This window comes from Mytilus trossulus, chromosome 3, assembly GCF_036588685.1.
Source record: "Mytilus trossulus isolate FHL-02 chromosome 3, PNRI_Mtr1.1.1.hap1, whole genome shotgun sequence".
Taxonomy (NCBI): domain Eukaryota; kingdom Metazoa; phylum Mollusca; class Bivalvia; order Mytilida; family Mytilidae; genus Mytilus; species Mytilus trossulus.
This window is the reverse complement of record NC_086375.1, coordinates 4,792,091-4,808,825: the sequence shown is the minus strand read 5'-3', so window position 1 is coordinate 4,808,825 and position 16,735 is coordinate 4,792,091. Positions and strand designations below refer to the sequence as shown.

General features: G+C 33.1%; 2 protein-coding genes across 2 annotated transcripts in view; both read right to left on the bottom strand.

Annotated features, from left to right (window-relative positions):
* Positions 1-1,476: 1,476 nt before the first annotated feature.
* On the bottom strand, positions 1,477-3,550 carry LOC134709182 (ankyrin repeat domain-containing protein 50-like). Its single transcript, XM_063569360.1, has one exon. It carries the CDS (start codon positions 3,397-3,399, stop codon positions 1,528-1,530), a length of 1,872 nt encoding a protein of 623 aa, XP_063425430.1. The 5' UTR covers positions 3,400-3,550; the 3' UTR covers positions 1,477-1,527.
* The window catches only part of LOC134709896 (ankyrin-3-like), a 33,094-nt gene continuing 19,827 nt past the window's right edge, over positions 3,469-16,735 (bottom strand). Inside the window, exons 3-4 of the mRNA XM_063570023.1 lie at positions 10,744-11,017; positions 3,469-7,172 (exon numbers count right to left, since the gene is read on the bottom strand). Coding sequence (XP_063426093.1) covers positions 3,469-7,172; positions 10,744-11,017 — 3,978 coding nt within the window. The remainder of the gene's footprint in view (positions 7,173-10,743; positions 11,018-16,735) is intronic.

The following is a 16,735-nucleotide window of genomic DNA, read 5'->3' as shown; positions in this document are numbered from 1 at the left end:
GGAAACATGCAAATGTCTGTCCTGAATTCACAAAAGGCGACAAAACCAATGCCATAAATTATAGGCCAATTTCACTAACATGTATACTTTGCAAAAAAATGGAGCATATCATAGCTTAAGTCAAGTAATGTTACATCTCGAAAAAAAAACAATATTTTATATGATTTACAACATGGTTTCCGATCAAAACGCTCTTGTGAGACACAATTACTATCTTTCATTCAGGACCCTGCAAGAGAACAATATAACATACAAACTGATGTCGTTGTGATGGACTTTGCCAAAGCTTTTGACAAAGTCCCTCACAAAAGGTTACTTTACAAATTAAAAAAAATACGGCATAGACAATAATACCTTGGAATGGATTGGTGATTTTTTACACCATTGTACACAAACAGTCATGCTATTTTTTTTTTTACAAAATATTTTCCTCTGTAACTACTGGGCGAAGTTCATTATAGATAGAGATAATTGTAAGTAGCAAGAATGTTCAGTAAAGTAAGATCTACAAACACATCACCATCACCAAAACAACTTTTTCATGAATCCATATGTGTCTTTTGTTTAATATGCACATAGACCAAGGTAAGCGACACAAGTTCTTTAGAGCCTCTAGTTTTTTATTTGCATTGTAAGATTGCTGCCTCGTTATTGTTAAATTTGTTTGACCTACATCTGCCAGTAATCCTATCCTAAAATAATTTGTTTCTTTCAAGGATGAAAGTCAAAATACCGGTATGTCTTGTTTGCAGTTAGCTCATGCATGTAGAAATTTGAATGATCAACTAGCTTCAGGCAAGCATCTTGCAGTCGTAAAAGAAAATATTTTTTTTGTTTTAGTTTTTTTTTTTTTGCAGAATGCTTTCTGCAATTAGTTAATAAATGTACCAGTAATATAATTCAATATGCCAGACGCGCGTTTCGTCTACACAAAGACTCATCAGTGACGCTCAGATCAAAATAGTTAGAAAGCCAAACAAATATATAGTTCAAGAGCATTGAGGACAAAAAGTTCCAAAAAGTTGTTCCAAATAGTGCTACGGTTATATGACAGTCTATAGAACGAAAGAACGGACCAAAAAAATACAACACAATCGCTTCCCTAATACTAATTAGATATAGGAAGATGTGGTATGAGTGCCAATGAGACAGCTCTCCATAAGTATTGTTTTCGTGGCTTAAAATCCTTATTCATTTGATAACTGTGTTGAATAAATGTCATATCGTACTTTAAAAGTCAAGAATGTATCATCTTCAGAAAATTACATTAAAAAGAATGTATGAAATTAATATTTTATATTCTTTAAACAAAACTGTGAAAAGTTGTAAAATAATAGTAGCATATGTTTTAACAACAGTATTTATATATCTAATTTATCAATTGAAATATAAAATTGATATCGAACTCCGTTGAAGAAATCATTACATGTTAAATCATAAATAATCAATTAACAAAGATATAGCTTAATACTTAAAAATACATTTGTTCTTGTTGTCTAGGTCCTTTTTGAAAGTGCATCATTTATGTCATGTTGACTTTTGGCCTTGTTTCTCCATTAAAGTATGTTTATTAATCATGGTAACTATCTCATACTGAGAATTCAGATAGGCAATTTGAACTGGTGACTTGCCATCATTATCACATATATTATAGTCTGCTCCTCTATCTAGCAACATTTTAACTATTGTTTTGTGACTATGTATACAAGCCATCATTAACGGTGTGTGACCAACCACATCACATGTATCTATGTCTGCACCATTATCTAACAGCATTTCAACTATTTTTGTATGACCATGTTCACAAGCCTTCCTAATAGGTGACTGGCCAGTACAATCCCTTCTGTTGAAGTCTGATCCCTGCTCTAATAACACCTTAACTATTTCAGTATGACCACTTTCACACGCCATAAATACAGGCGACTGATCCTCGTAGTCACATTTATCACAGTCTGCTCCTCTTTCTATTAATACTTTAACTAATTGTATATGGCCGTGTTTACAGGCCAGTATTAATGGTGATTGATCATTCCAGTCCGTTTTATTACAGTCTATGCCTCGATCTAACAAAATATTTGCTATTTCTGTATGTCCATGCACACAAGCTTTCATGAGGGCTGACTGATCTTGCAAATTCAATTTAATAAAATCTGCTTCTTTTGTCAATAACAAATTCACTATTTCTGTATGTCCATGTTCACAAGCCGTCATTAAAGGTGACTGGTCGTTAAAGTCCACATTATTAAAATCAGCTCCTTTGTCTAACAATATATTTACTATTTCTGTATGACCATATTCACAGGCCTTCATAAGCGGCGACTGATAATTGTTATCCACTTTATCATAGTCTGCACCTCTTTCTAACAACAACTTTGAAATGATGGTATGCCCTTTTTCACAAGCATTTACTAACAGTGAGGCATGTTCACTGTCACAATGATTACAGTCTGCTCCTCGATCTAATAACATCTTCATGATATTTGTGTTACCATTGCAACAAGCTATCATAACAGGTGACTCTTCAAAAATGTTGTTCTTTATATATTCTGCCCCTTTGTCTAATAAAATGTTTACTATTTCTGTAAAACCAAGTTCACAAGCAATCATTAATGGTGATAAGTCATCAAAATCACTTTTATTAATGTCTGCTTCTTTGTCTATTAACAATTTTACTATTTCTGTACGTTCCATTCTACATGCTTTTATTAAAGGTGTGCTGTAATGATCATCAGATTTATTACAGTTTGCCTCTCTGTCTAACAGCATCCATACTATTTCGGGGTGACCATTTTCGCAAGCCATCATTAGCGGGTACTGTTCTGATTTGTCAGATTTATTAAAGTCTGCGCCTTTGTCTAACAATTTCTTTACTATTTCTGTGTGACCATGTTCACATGCCTTCATTATAGGTGACTGACACGTTCTATCAATTACTTCGAAATCTGCTCTTTTTTCTAACAGCATGCTTACAATGTCTTCGTGACCTTGTATACACGCCTTCATTATACATGTTTGACCCGATCTGTCGCATTTATTGAAGTCTGCTCCTTTGTCTAATAGTTTTTTTACTATTTCTTTGTGACCATGTTCACAAGCAATCATTAAAGGTGAAACACCAAATCTGTCACATTTATGAAAATCTGCTCCTTTTCCTAGCAGTTTCTGCACTATTTCTGTGTGACCATGTTCACATGCCTTCATTATAGGTGATTTACCCGTTCTATCAGTTTCTTCATAACTAGCTCCTTTTTCTAACAACATTCTAATTATTTCCTCATGACCTTGCATACATGCCTTTATGACACATGTTTGACCCAATATGTCACATTTATTGAAGTCTGCCTCATCGATTAACAATTTCTTAACTATTTCTGTGTGACCATGTTCACAAGCAAACATTAAAGGTGAAACACCTAACCTGTCACATTTATGAAAATCTGCACCGTTCTCTATCAACAAACATGCTATTTATGCATTTATGTGTCCACAAACCTTCATCACTATAGATCGACCATCTCTGTCACGTTCTTTAAAGTCTGCTCCTTTTAACATCCTTACAATTTTATAATTCGTATTTTCACAAGCATGCATTATGAGTGAAACCCCATCAACATAACAAGACTTAAAGACTACTCCTTTGTCCAACAAAACCCTTAATACACTAGTATTACCATGTTTGCACGCATACATTAGCAGTGACATACCTTTTTTGTCGCATTTAATGTAGTCTATCCCTTTATCTAGCAAGATTCTAACTATTTTTGTACGACCATATTTACAAGCATACATTAGAAGTGACTGCCCCTTATTATTGCATTTTATAACATCTACCTTTTTATTTAACAACATTTCAACAATTCCTTTATGTCCACGTTTACAAGCGATCATAATAGGTGAACAGCCATTGTTATCACATCTATTAATGTCTGCTCCGCTGAGTATCAGCATCCTTAACACCTCCTGATGACCATATTTACAAGAATACAGTACAGACGACCAACGCCATTTGTTACATTTATTGTAGTCTACATTCTTATCTAGCAACATTCTTACAATTGGTACTTGACCATGACTACAGGCAAACATCAAAGGTGACTGACCCATTTTGTCACATTTATTAGGGTCTACTCCTTTGTCCAAGAGTTTTTGGACAAATTCTGTTAGACCGCTGGAACAAGCCTTCATAAGAAGTGAATTTCCCATGTTGTCACATTCGTTATAATTAACTACACTGTTGATCAACATTTCTACTATTTCCATATGTCCATGAATAAAAGCCTTCATCAAAGGTGACTGGCGAAATTTGTCCAATTTATTACAGTTATCTCCTTTATCTAACATCATCTTTACTATTTCTGAGTGATTATAAGAACAAGCGAATGCAAAAGCTGTCCATCCGTTACAGTCAATTTTATTATAGTCTACCCCTTTATCTAACAGCATCCCAACTATATCTGTACGTCCATGCTTACAAGCCTTCATTAAAGGAGACTGACCCAAGATATCGTGATTATCACAATCTACACCTATTTCAAGCAACATTTTAACTATGTCTGTATGACCGTGTTTACAGGCCTTCATTACAGGTGACACACAATGATTGTCACATTTATTATAGTTTGCGCCTTTGTCTAACAACATCTTAACGATATTGGAATAACCATATCGACAGGCAACCATTATTGGCGATTGATCCCTTTTGTCAGATTTATTATAGTCCACGCTTTTGTCTAATAGTATTTGAACTATTTCTGTATGACCACGTTCACAAGCATACAGTAAAGGTGACTTGTGCCACATGTCAAACTTATTAAAGTCTTCTCCTTGGTCTAACAATAATTTCACAATATTAGTGTGACCATATTTACATGCTTTTAATAGAAGTGCTATACCATGATTGTTTAATTCATAATCGTTCACCCCTTTTTTTAATATCTTCTTTACTATTTCCTCTTGTCCGTGTTCACATGCCTTCATTACCGGAGATTGGTGAAACTTGTTATATTTTGCATAATCTGCTTCTTTGTCTAACAAAATTTCAATTATTTTTGAATGACCGTGTGTACAAGCAGATATAAAAGGTGTTAGATCCTCATTATCGGATTTATAATAGTATACACCTCCATCTAACAGCATATTTACTATTTCTGTATGACCATGTTCACAAGCCTTAAGTAAAGGTGTACAACCTTCATCATCAGATTTATTGTAGTATATCCTTCCATCTAACAACATCTTTACTATTTTTGTAAAACCAGGTTTACATGCAACACGTAGAGGTGACTTACCCTTTTTGTCATAATTATTCACGTTTGCACCGCCATCTATCAACATTTTAACTATTTTTGTAAAACCATGTTTACATGCCATTAGTAGAGATGACTTGCCATTTATGTCACAAATATTAGTGTTCGCGCCTTTATCTATCAACACTTTTACTATTTCGTTATAACCACCATCACAAGCCTTCATAATAGAAGAACGACCATCACTGTCACATGTATCACAGTCTGCTCCTCTGTGTATTAACATTTGTACTATTTCAAAATGACCACCTTCACAGGCAATCAATAGAGGTGACAGATCCGCATGTTGACATTCCAGGTCTGCATCTTGATCTAGTAGCATTTTGACTATTTCTTTACGACCATGTTCACAAGCCTTCATTAATGCAGTCTTACCCATTGAGTCATGGCTATTACAGTCTACCCCTCTATCCAACAACATTCTAACAATGTCTGTATGGCCGTGTTCAGAAGCAATCATTACAGGTGACTGAAAATCAAATGAGCATTTGTCCACATCAACATCATTGTTCAAACACCATTGGATCAAATTCACATATCCTAATAAACAACAATGTAATAACACAGTGTCGTATTTAAATTTATTAAAAGCAACAAACCAATCATAAACATTTAGTGGGTATTTATTATCTATGGTATGTGCCAATTTTCTCTGAATAGTTGGATCAAGCTTGGTCAAATTATCCAAAAATGTCTCTCTGAACTGAGGTATCTTCATATTAATATTCCTAAAAATATCCTGAACTTTACCAACGGACCAGTCATCAATCATTCTCTGTATATACATTTGATGATATGTTTTCGGTACAACATTGATATACTGATCCATGTCGTCCGTTCGTTCTAATAAGAATCTCTCCTTGATCAAACAACTGTCTGCATTCTTAATCAAGCATTCGATTATTTTCTGTCCAAAGTAGTAAGCTAGAAAGTCAAATATTTTATCATGTATGGCTTTATAATAATTTTCACCTTGCTCTGTCAAATCTCCTTGTACTTTTCTTATGAATGTATGTGTAAATGAGTCAAGTTCATCCCGTATAACTAACAGTGAGGTTCCTCTCTCCAGTTTACATGCCTGACATGTGTTCTTAATGATTTTTTTGGTTTCTGTATCCACATCTTTTATCAATATTTCTTCTTTCAATTGATTGTTGAACATGACACATAAAGCCAAAGCACAATATTTAGTGTAAAGCCCCATCTGGACTAGCTTGTCAATTTCTGCTTCATAAACTGAAAATGGTCTCTGAAATAAATTTGCAACATTAAAATTTGGATTATCATGGAACATTTTACATAAAAGTGGAAAACAATCATACAAATCATAATAGTCAGCAATTTCAGGCGCTTTTGATTTCATATAAAGTTCTGCTATCAACTTTTTTTCAATTTTCGTCAAACGTATTTCCTTTGATAACATGTTACATGCACATGACTTAAAAACTGATAAACTACCAAATTTTTCATCCTGAAAGACTTGTAATCGACATGCTGCAATTATTTTTGTTTGCTTTTTTATAAGGATTTCTTTTATACTGCCAATTATTGGATCCCAACTTTTAATGTCACTTTGGTCAACAGAAAAGTTCCCACATAAATCATCAATAACAAACAATGTTTTCTTATTTGGATTGTAAAACTTAATAATGTCTCCTGGATCAGACACTATTATAACATCATATTCTTCATTTAACATTTGTAAAGCAACATATTGGAGTGTCGCTGTCTTTCCTACTCCAGAACTAGCAATAATAGTTACACAACTATTCTCCTTTATACTTTTCAGCAATTGCTTTGCAGCTCTTGTGATTATAAACATGCGGGCATTGTTCTTCCAGTCTTCCAGTTTTTTGTTGATTTGTGCTGCAATATAAAACAAAGATTAGTGACTTTATTTCACAGTGGCATAGCTTTATCTCTATTTCCAGTGAGGCAGAGTTATCAGCTTTTTAAAATGAAAAAGACGATTTTGTAAGTTTGCTAGCCGTAAACATTCCGATCACATAATGACGAGAACAAATAAACAATGACTTTAGTTGGTATGTTCTGAATTAAATTTCCTCATTCTTACCAGAAGTGTTTGCGTATTTATTGTTCCATTTTGCAAAGCAAAGCAGGCATCACCAGATTTCTGGGATAGTTTTTGTGAAATAATTTAATTATCGGTGCACATTATGTTGCATTTATTTATCGATTCACGCAATATAGAAGTTATTGTTAATGTTCGTTAACTAAATTTTCGGGCAAAATAATATCTTTAATTTTCAAATAATCCTTTTTTTTAAATAATAATGAAGACATAATTGGATTTTTAGAAGCTTTACATATTGTCTTTTTAAAAAAGGATTTGTATTTTATATATAAAGCTGTTTACTAGTATTAAATTGAAGTTATAAGAAACAAAGAGTCGTGTACATACCAATAAAAAAGAGAAGACATTACCAAGTGGCAATTTTTGAAATAATAACACACAAAAAAAAACAAAAAATGCGATGCGGAGCATATAAAGAATTGTTCACAAAACTGCAACAGAAAAAAGAATTTGAGTTACACGTAAACCAAAATAAAGACACATATGAATCAATTCGCAGATTGCGGTAGTGCTCGAGGAAATAAATCCCGGTTATAATTATTATTCAATAATGTAATAAATAAACTTATCAAATATACCAGGATTAAAATTAACAATTGACGCTCCTTTCGTCTACAAAAGACTCATCAGTGACGCTCGATTAAAAAAAGGTTATATAGGCCAAATAAAGTACGAAAATGAAGAGCATTGAGGACCATAATTCCTAAACGTTTTTCCAAATACAGCTAAGATATTCTATTTCTGAGGTAGAAAAGCTTTAGTGTTTCAAAAATTCAAAGTTTTGTAAACAGTATATAATCTATAATTATAACCATGTCAGTGTTCGACGTATTGTTGTTTTTATAATTATGTTCATTTCATAATCGGGTGTCCATTTTAAAATGGATATTTCTTCAATGTTTAGACTTTATTTCAATAAAAAAAATACTTACTAGCTCTTCAATGATTTGAATAAGATTAGCATCTTTTCTATTATTGACGCATTTTTTTCTGATTACATTTTCTGTTGTAGTTTTTTAGATATTATTTTTAAATACTTTGTTTTCTCATGAATGTTTTTTATGGGTTCCTCAATTTTTACTTTATTCAAATGAATTGGCCTCAAATATAAAAAAGAAGATGTGGTATAAGGGCGTTTTTCAATAAAAACGTACTTTCTTATCCTAGCCACTTTTAAAAAAATGTGTTTGATCTTTGCAAGAAATTGTTTGTGCAGTCAGTACATTGAATTAGATTTAACATTTGTAAGCAAAGAAACAGTTATTTTTTAGAAGGATTGATAAGATATTGATTCCTGAATGGTCCAAAAACAACCAAAATGGCATGTCCCTAGACTGCCTGTTCAAAATTCATACTCTAAAATGTCGTAAACAAATGTAGAAATAAATGTTATTTTTACTTAATGTAAGTTCTTTAATAATTCATAAGTATGTTTAGAACCAACATATTTTAATAAACGGCTTTTAACATAGGATTTTTAATTTCAGAAGGTGTGTCCCTGACAAAATGTCGACTACGAAACGAAGTCATTAAAATTTGCTAATAAACAGTTTTATAAAATCTATGTAATTATGTTTGCAAGAGATATAAACATTAGGGTCTTAAAAAAGAAGTGATGCTTTTATAACGGCAATTAAATTGTTGGTAAGAAAAATTGAGCACATCAAATGGACTAGAGTGAAACCGTATTTTTTTTAATGTCCATTACGAAACGGGTCAAATCTCCTTCAGTATCTGGTTATAAAATTATGAAAAAAATATCAGTGTACAGCTTAATACATGCTTTGATGATTACAATCAGTCTTGTAACTATGGCAATATAGGGATTGTGGGGAAAAAATAAAACATGTGGATATGCCCCCTACGAAACGGTCACCTACGAAACAAGTATGGGAGAAAAACGTTTCGTAGTGGACACTACCACTACCATGCAGTCTTATTTTACTCTTTTTTCAACTATATTCGTGCAAAACAAAAAACAAGGGTTAGTTTTATGTAACTTGTATTATGTTTTTATTAACATAGGGTAGGGTTGATGTCAACTACGAAACTTTTTGTCCACTTCGAAACGGTTTTGTCAACTACGGACGCATCAAAATGTCCACTACGTAACATGTGTTGTACCTTCATATGTGAAGTACTGTCTAATCTTTATCGATAAAAAATGGTTCTCCAATTCAGAAAAAAATTGAGATTTTTCTAGTATATGATGTAAACAAACTGGAATGTCTATAGGAAACATTTAAAATTGCAATAATATGTGTGTTTAAAAGCAGTTTTGTAGGGGAAAAGTCCCCTACGAAACAGTACACAAATTATGAAAATAATATCATTTTAAAGAGTATTTAAGATTGCACTTTTTGTTTACAAACAGGTCTATAATAGAGGTATTCAAAATAACTCTTGAAATTAAATTAGTCTTATGTAGACGAAACGCGCGTCTGGCGTATTAAATTATAATCCTGGTACCTTTGATAACTATATACTAATTAGACAAGTTCAATTTCCATTTTTTTAACCTGAAAGTTACGCTTTTATTAAAAAACGCCCATAAATGCCGATAATGCAACTCTTCACAAGAGACTAAATGACACATAAAATGCAAATAAAAGTTACCGTACGGTCTTCAAAAATGAACAGACCTCAAATCCCGTAGTCAGCTATAAAAGGCCCCGAAATGACAAATGAAAAACAATTCAAACGAGAAAATTAGCGGCCTGTTTTGTGAATAAAAAATTTAACGAAAAACAAATATGTATCACAGCACAATACCACAAACAATGCATTGCCAGCTCCTGACTTGGGACAGATGCATACATACAGAATGTGGCGGGATAAAACATGTAACCAGATTCACATCCCTCCCCTAACCTTGGACAGTGATGTAACAGTAAAACATAAGAATGAACAATAAAGATCAGTTGAAAAAGGCTTAGCTCATCCGATGGATATAAATAGAAATACATCCAACAATAACACAGAGTCGATGTGACCGGGTACTTGTACATGTTGTACATCCCAACAACAAAATGACACTAAATACAGATCTCAGATTACTCGCAGCTACTGACAGCTAGTTCATAGCTAATTACAAGTAATAAAAAAAAATCATTCATCGCACACCACTTCAGAGATATCCATTTGATAAGTACTCCTCTGATAAAAACATCGGTACAGTTGACAGTATTTAGGCATTCTTTGAAAACGTCAAATGTTCAAAAGACATAAGTATGGATATAGGATTGCGGCATTTCTTACGGATTTTAACAGAATAGTATTCAAATGATCAAAAATTAAACTTAACCTCCAAAATAAAGACTTTATATAGACCCCACTGTTTACCTCTAACATTCCATGGTACTGTGTCCTTCTGAGAGGCTTTTATCTCTTGAAGTTCTTTTGTAACAACAGCATGGTCTTCTTGTAATAATTCATGGGATTTCCTCATTTCAGTATGTGACAGCTTTAGACTTTCAAATGATTCTTTTAAATCCCTGATTTCATCATTTGACCGTTTGATGTCCATCATTATTTCAAGATTGGTCTGATCTAAAAATTTAGATTTTAGTTGATCACATTCCTGTTTCATTTGTGGCCCACCTAGTCTAGCAATGGCCTGTAAAATATATGATTTGAATAATAATAAACTCGAAAATGTTACGGATAGACTGTTGAAGCATATTTTTTTTAATTTGATATCCGTATTTAAGTAACACCACAATTTACATCAGAAAAATATAATATTAATAACGTTTTTGTTAATTGATTTCAGTGACCAAGTAGATGCATGCTAGGCTGATACGACCAGCAATAAAACATACTTTTACCCATGCACTTTGATCAATCGTGCTACCTAGCTTCAGATATTACTTGATAAGACCTTTCATTAAACACCAATGCAACAAAGCATCAATTATATTGAAATTTAATGATCTAATAATCAAATTGATTTATTGCATTAGAAATACATTTAGTTGTTTATTGTGTTTCAAACGTACGTCAGTCCATTATTTAGGTTTTGCCATTTAAATAATTACAACCATATATTTAAACCATGGAAGTATTATATTGACAGGAACTACAACGATTAATTAGCATTTATTTATAACCCGGGTAGCCCTGTAGAAAAGATATGGAAACTGTCTAATTAGTACGCTGTCGTTAATTTCTTTTGTGACTATCTGCGATGCCGCGGTCATAAATTGACCAAAGATACTTCTTATCAATCACGTGGTTTTAATCGAGACAGCTTAACAATATTACCTGTATGAAAACACCTTTACTTATTTCAATCGCGTAGGTAAATTATTCGTGAACAACTTATTTAAACAAATCGACTGATGCATAAAAAATGAAAATCGGCCCAGAACTAATTATTCTACAACGATTTGAAATAGTGAGGGACATTATTTTATTAGTTTGTGGGTGAATTTTAAATCGCGATTAACGTGTGTTCCGGTTACCGCAGGTTCACGGTGGGTATGGTTGTCCTGCGAGAGAACGTACTGTGCTGGTGATTCGGTCCTGACGGGTGCTGGTGGGTCCTGATTCTGTGCTGGTGGGTTTGTTAACATTGTATCAGAACGGCAATACAACGACTGTTTTGTTGCTTAACTTTTCTCTGATGCGTCATAAGTACCATGCAAAGTATATTACAACAATATTATATTGCAAAAGTCGTGCAAGTTCGTTTAACGGAATTGTCCTGACGCGGTGCTGGTGATAAGAAAAACGGTCCTGGTTCTGTGCTCCGATGTCCTGGTTCTGTGCCTTTATATTTTAGTTAAAAGTGGCATATATTCAAGATCATTGATGCTGTACTGTTATTGACTAATTAACTGTTGCCTGCTTTCTTGAAATTGACATTGTTTTGAATCCGTTTACTGTTATTATGCAAGAAAAAATACCCCTATTTTTTTTATTTTTTTTTTAAATTAACTGTAATCTTATTTATTGGTCTGTTAATGGAACCCTTCTTGTCCCCTTTTAAGATAAGAAAATATGTTTACGATTTTCGGGATTATAATCATTTTGCAAGATCACCAAAATACGTTGTAATATATACAATACTTATAAAAAGTAGATGATGTGGTATGTTTGTTGTCAATGGACAAGTTTCCTTAAGAAACCAAAGGAAGTATGTGTTAATAACCATACGTCATCGTAATACCTTCAACAAAAACCCATTAAATAAAAATGTAAAAGGTTACCGTTTTGCACAAAAATGGAGAGAAAAAATATAGAACAAAAAACTTTCTGAGCGTTTGAATCATATGTCTTTAGCAGCTTAAATCACATTTTTTTGTGAACAATTGAGTGCTGACTATAAGAATGACAATAGTATTGCGGGTTTGTTTGTTTGGTTTTTTTTTTTTTTTGGGGGGGGGGGGGGGGGGGATAAGTAAGAGCGAGGTTGCAGTAAAAGTTGTAAGCTTGGAATAGTTTCCCGTAAGATTAAAAAGTTGTATCTTTAAAGAAAATGTATTTTATAGCCATTAATAATCACTTGCTGTATCTGTAAGATTTTTTCAACATAACTTTTTTGTCTGAACGGTTATCAGGTTTTTTTTCTCGAAAGTTCGATAGAACACTAAAACAAATCACTATTTTATGAAAAGGCAGACTAGAATATATCAGAGAATAAAGACGAGATAACCTAGAGACCACTATAAACAAAACTAAGATTTCTTAGCTTTTTCATTTCAAAATTCCAAAATAAATAAATATTTTTGATAAAGAATTACGGGGGAGGAAGTGAACAATGTGTCCTACTTTACTATATTTAAATATTTTTATGAATAAAAATCAAATGTGCCTTAATTATAATTGAAAATGAGTAAATGGAAAAAATACCTAACTAAAATACACTTTTATTTTAATATTGATAATATCACTAAGCTTTTAAGTTTTGTGTGTCAAACACACCATCTCTGTAGTCCATTTTTTTCTGCATTTTTTTATATTGTGAATTCTTAGTATTATTATATTTAAATGTAGCCTTAATTTATATTTTAAAAAAACGAATCTAAAGCCAGATATATCAAACATTTTTGTATCCATCTATCCGTTTTCAGGACAAACAATCAACGTAAACACGCCTGGAAAGTAAAATGCGTACTCGGCTGTCTGTAATCGATCATTTTTAGACACCCTCCTAAAAAACAAACCGGGGTGGGGGTTCAGAGATGCAAATTAAGTACTCAGATCAATATTTTATCTTTTTGTGTATGGTTTATGACCCCTCCTGTGGCTTGTCAATTACGAAATGTGCAAACTGCAAAAGTATCAAAACAGCACAGACAATGAATAATAGAGACATAATTTTGTACATATATCAAGGGGAAACTTCTTGCAAAGCATTATTATTCATAGTTCATTACTGTTTTTAGTAGAAAAAGAGAATTTGGTGAAAAGAAAATCACTATTTTTGTAGAAAATTCGCAGACGTTTGTAAAGGTTTAGCATGGGATCAACGCAAGGGTACATTATCCTTAAAAATCTATTTAAAAGTATTTGAAACTTACGTTTGCTTTGTTAATTGTGCATTTCAAAATTCCCCAAGGGTTACTGGGAAATAGAAATATGGTCACTTGGTCTTCTCCTGACCGGCAGTAAAACGCTTGCCGAAGTGGGGCGTCCGTTTGGCTGTGCGGGATGTATCAAGTTCGCAGTCGCGTCCGGTCAGAATGGGGACGTTAAATCCTATGTCTCGTGTAAAGAGAGTGACACGCTCTTTGCACGTTAATAACCCTTGCAGCAACTCTTTGATGGGTCCGTAGGTGGCCTGCTACAAGGCAAAATTTCTGTTCCTATCCAATACATCCTCATTTTCCAGTGGCAGTCCAAATATCCACGACTATTGGCCTCTTTTATGACAAGACCTACCTATTGTATTTATTGTGAACTTATTCTCGTCTTGAATATGCATGAAATATTTGCCACTGGACGTTAAGCAACCAACAATTAATCAATCAATAGCTTCATACTACCAATTGAGTTTAAAAAAGAAATTCTTAGATAAAACACCTACATTTAACTTTAAAAGGTCCAGTTTAAAACAATACAAATCTACACCCACACAAAAACTGGCTTAATTTCAAATGGTTATCAACCTGAATCGCTTTAAGATCATATATAAGCTCACCTGTGTCGAGGGGTCGTGTGAGGTTCATGTATTGTCTTGGCGTCCGCAATTACAAAAAGATCTTTTCTGAAATTACTTGACCAAATGTTACCAAATGATTTTTCAAGAGTGAATCTAGGAAAAACAATATTCATCAACAAATATGACCACTGTCTGTTAAAATATATTCGAGTTTTTAGTTACAGCCGATTCCATCGAGTATATAGGCAAACATAATATCTTTGGTTAGCTTGCTTGTAAGCTAAACTGTACCCTCCTTTCGAAGTAGCCTGGTCCTACAGATAGAAAGATGTGTCATTTGTCGGACTAGTATACTCTTAAAGTAGGGTAGTTTACATAACCTAACAATGACTTTTCTGTTCATCAAGCAATATAACCAAAGATATTCCCTTTGTCTTCACACTCATTGAAATCGGCTTTAATATTGCAAATCTTCAAGCAAGTAGGGCAAAACTTTCCGAGTAAAAAAAATCAAAATGTCTTTCCACCTTGCACATTTCAGAAAATTCAGATCAGATAACGAAACTGGGTCCAGCAATATTTATAAGCAATTTAAGATTTTGACCCTCACAGTTTCCATTCACCTTCCATTCATGATCATTAAATTGAACTGTAAAACATTTCTTGGTACCTTCTTAATTCCTTTATAAGTCTCATGTAAACATAATTATGACAATAGCTGTTGTGAGCACAAGATTCACTGCACACTTTCAAATTTCTGCCGCTCATCAAACATTAAAATGTGAACTTAAGTTTTGAGACTTTTAATCAACACGATTGAGATTTTGGTATATGAGAACATGGTTTATCTATTATTTGAAAATGCGGCTTTGAACTAGCTTTCAGTACCTGCGAGCATTAGTTGTTCAATAATGTGTGTCTTTGTGTAATTATTTAATGTGATAAATTGTTGTGTTGGTACACCACTGTAACAATGAAGGAGGAAATGAGGAGGGTTGGTTGGGTGGAAGTGGGGAGGGGTATGCGGAGCGCTGACAAACATGTCTTTGCGGCATGGGCTTTGATCATTGTTGAGGCATCAATGTAAGGGGCATTTAATATATTAATAAAACTATTCTTATTTTAGATATTATATATTGTTCTCTGATATTGGACGAAAGATGTTGCCCTTTTATGTAATTATGTTATACAAGTTACGATCATTTGAAAACACATATTAAACAGCCAAATGGATGCACAAGAGCTAAATAGGAGTAATAGATCCTATTGACAACAATTAGCTGCCCAATTTTATTGATTTTGTAACATTTGTTCAAATATGACCAACTTCTAATCCAAAATCACCAGCACCGTATCAGGACCCACCAGCACAATGACAGGACCCACCAGCACAGTATCAGGACATGAGTAAATTGAGAAAATGCTAAATTTTTATAAATTGCAATGTTTTTTTACAAAATAGTTTTGTCGTGTGGATTGCGGTATAGAAAGCGGACTCTATGAGCATTTTTGTTTTATTTTTTCAGTTTGAGATTTTCTGAAAATGAGCATTTTTGTGTTAGGCTAACTGAAACAGTTTAGAGGGTCAACTTTTCAATGGTTTATATATGAACCCATAAGAAACAAAATTGAAAAAAACTGTTTTCTTCCATTTTTTATTAGTGAAAACGTCAAAAACCATCATTTTCGTCTTTGTTTACATTTTTTCATTGATCACCAGCACCCGTCAGGACCGAATCACCAGCACAGTACGTTCTCTCGCAGGACAACCATACCCACCGTGAGGTTAACAATAAATATATTTGATAAATATTAAAACTGTGAAGTTTAGAGAAATATATATGGTTAAGTTACTGGATAATCCTGGAAAGTAGAAATTTCCGGTTTACAATACGAAAATTAATCGAGCAAGTATCAATCAACAAAATACAGCAGAAGAAAACAGAGATCTAAATCTAACTACGTTATATCAGAGACATATATACACATTGTGTATATATGTCTCTGGTTATATAGCTATTTATATAATACATTTCTTTCCCCTAAAATATGTTATCACTATCTGACCAAATGAAACCGTCCAAATGATACTAGTAAATATTATTGAACAGTCGCACAAGAATTTGTATAATGTCACTAAAAGTCTATACAAATCCTTGAGTCGCAGTACTACAAAATATTTCAACACATCGGGGTTCAGCTGAACATTCGTATATACCATTCAATAAT

Bases quoted from the DNA above. Each gene is read 5' to 3' on its own strand.
- LOC134709182 (XM_063569360.1), bottom strand. From the start codon at position 3,399: ATGTTTGCTTGTGAACATGGTCACACAGAAATAGTTAAGAAATTGTTA.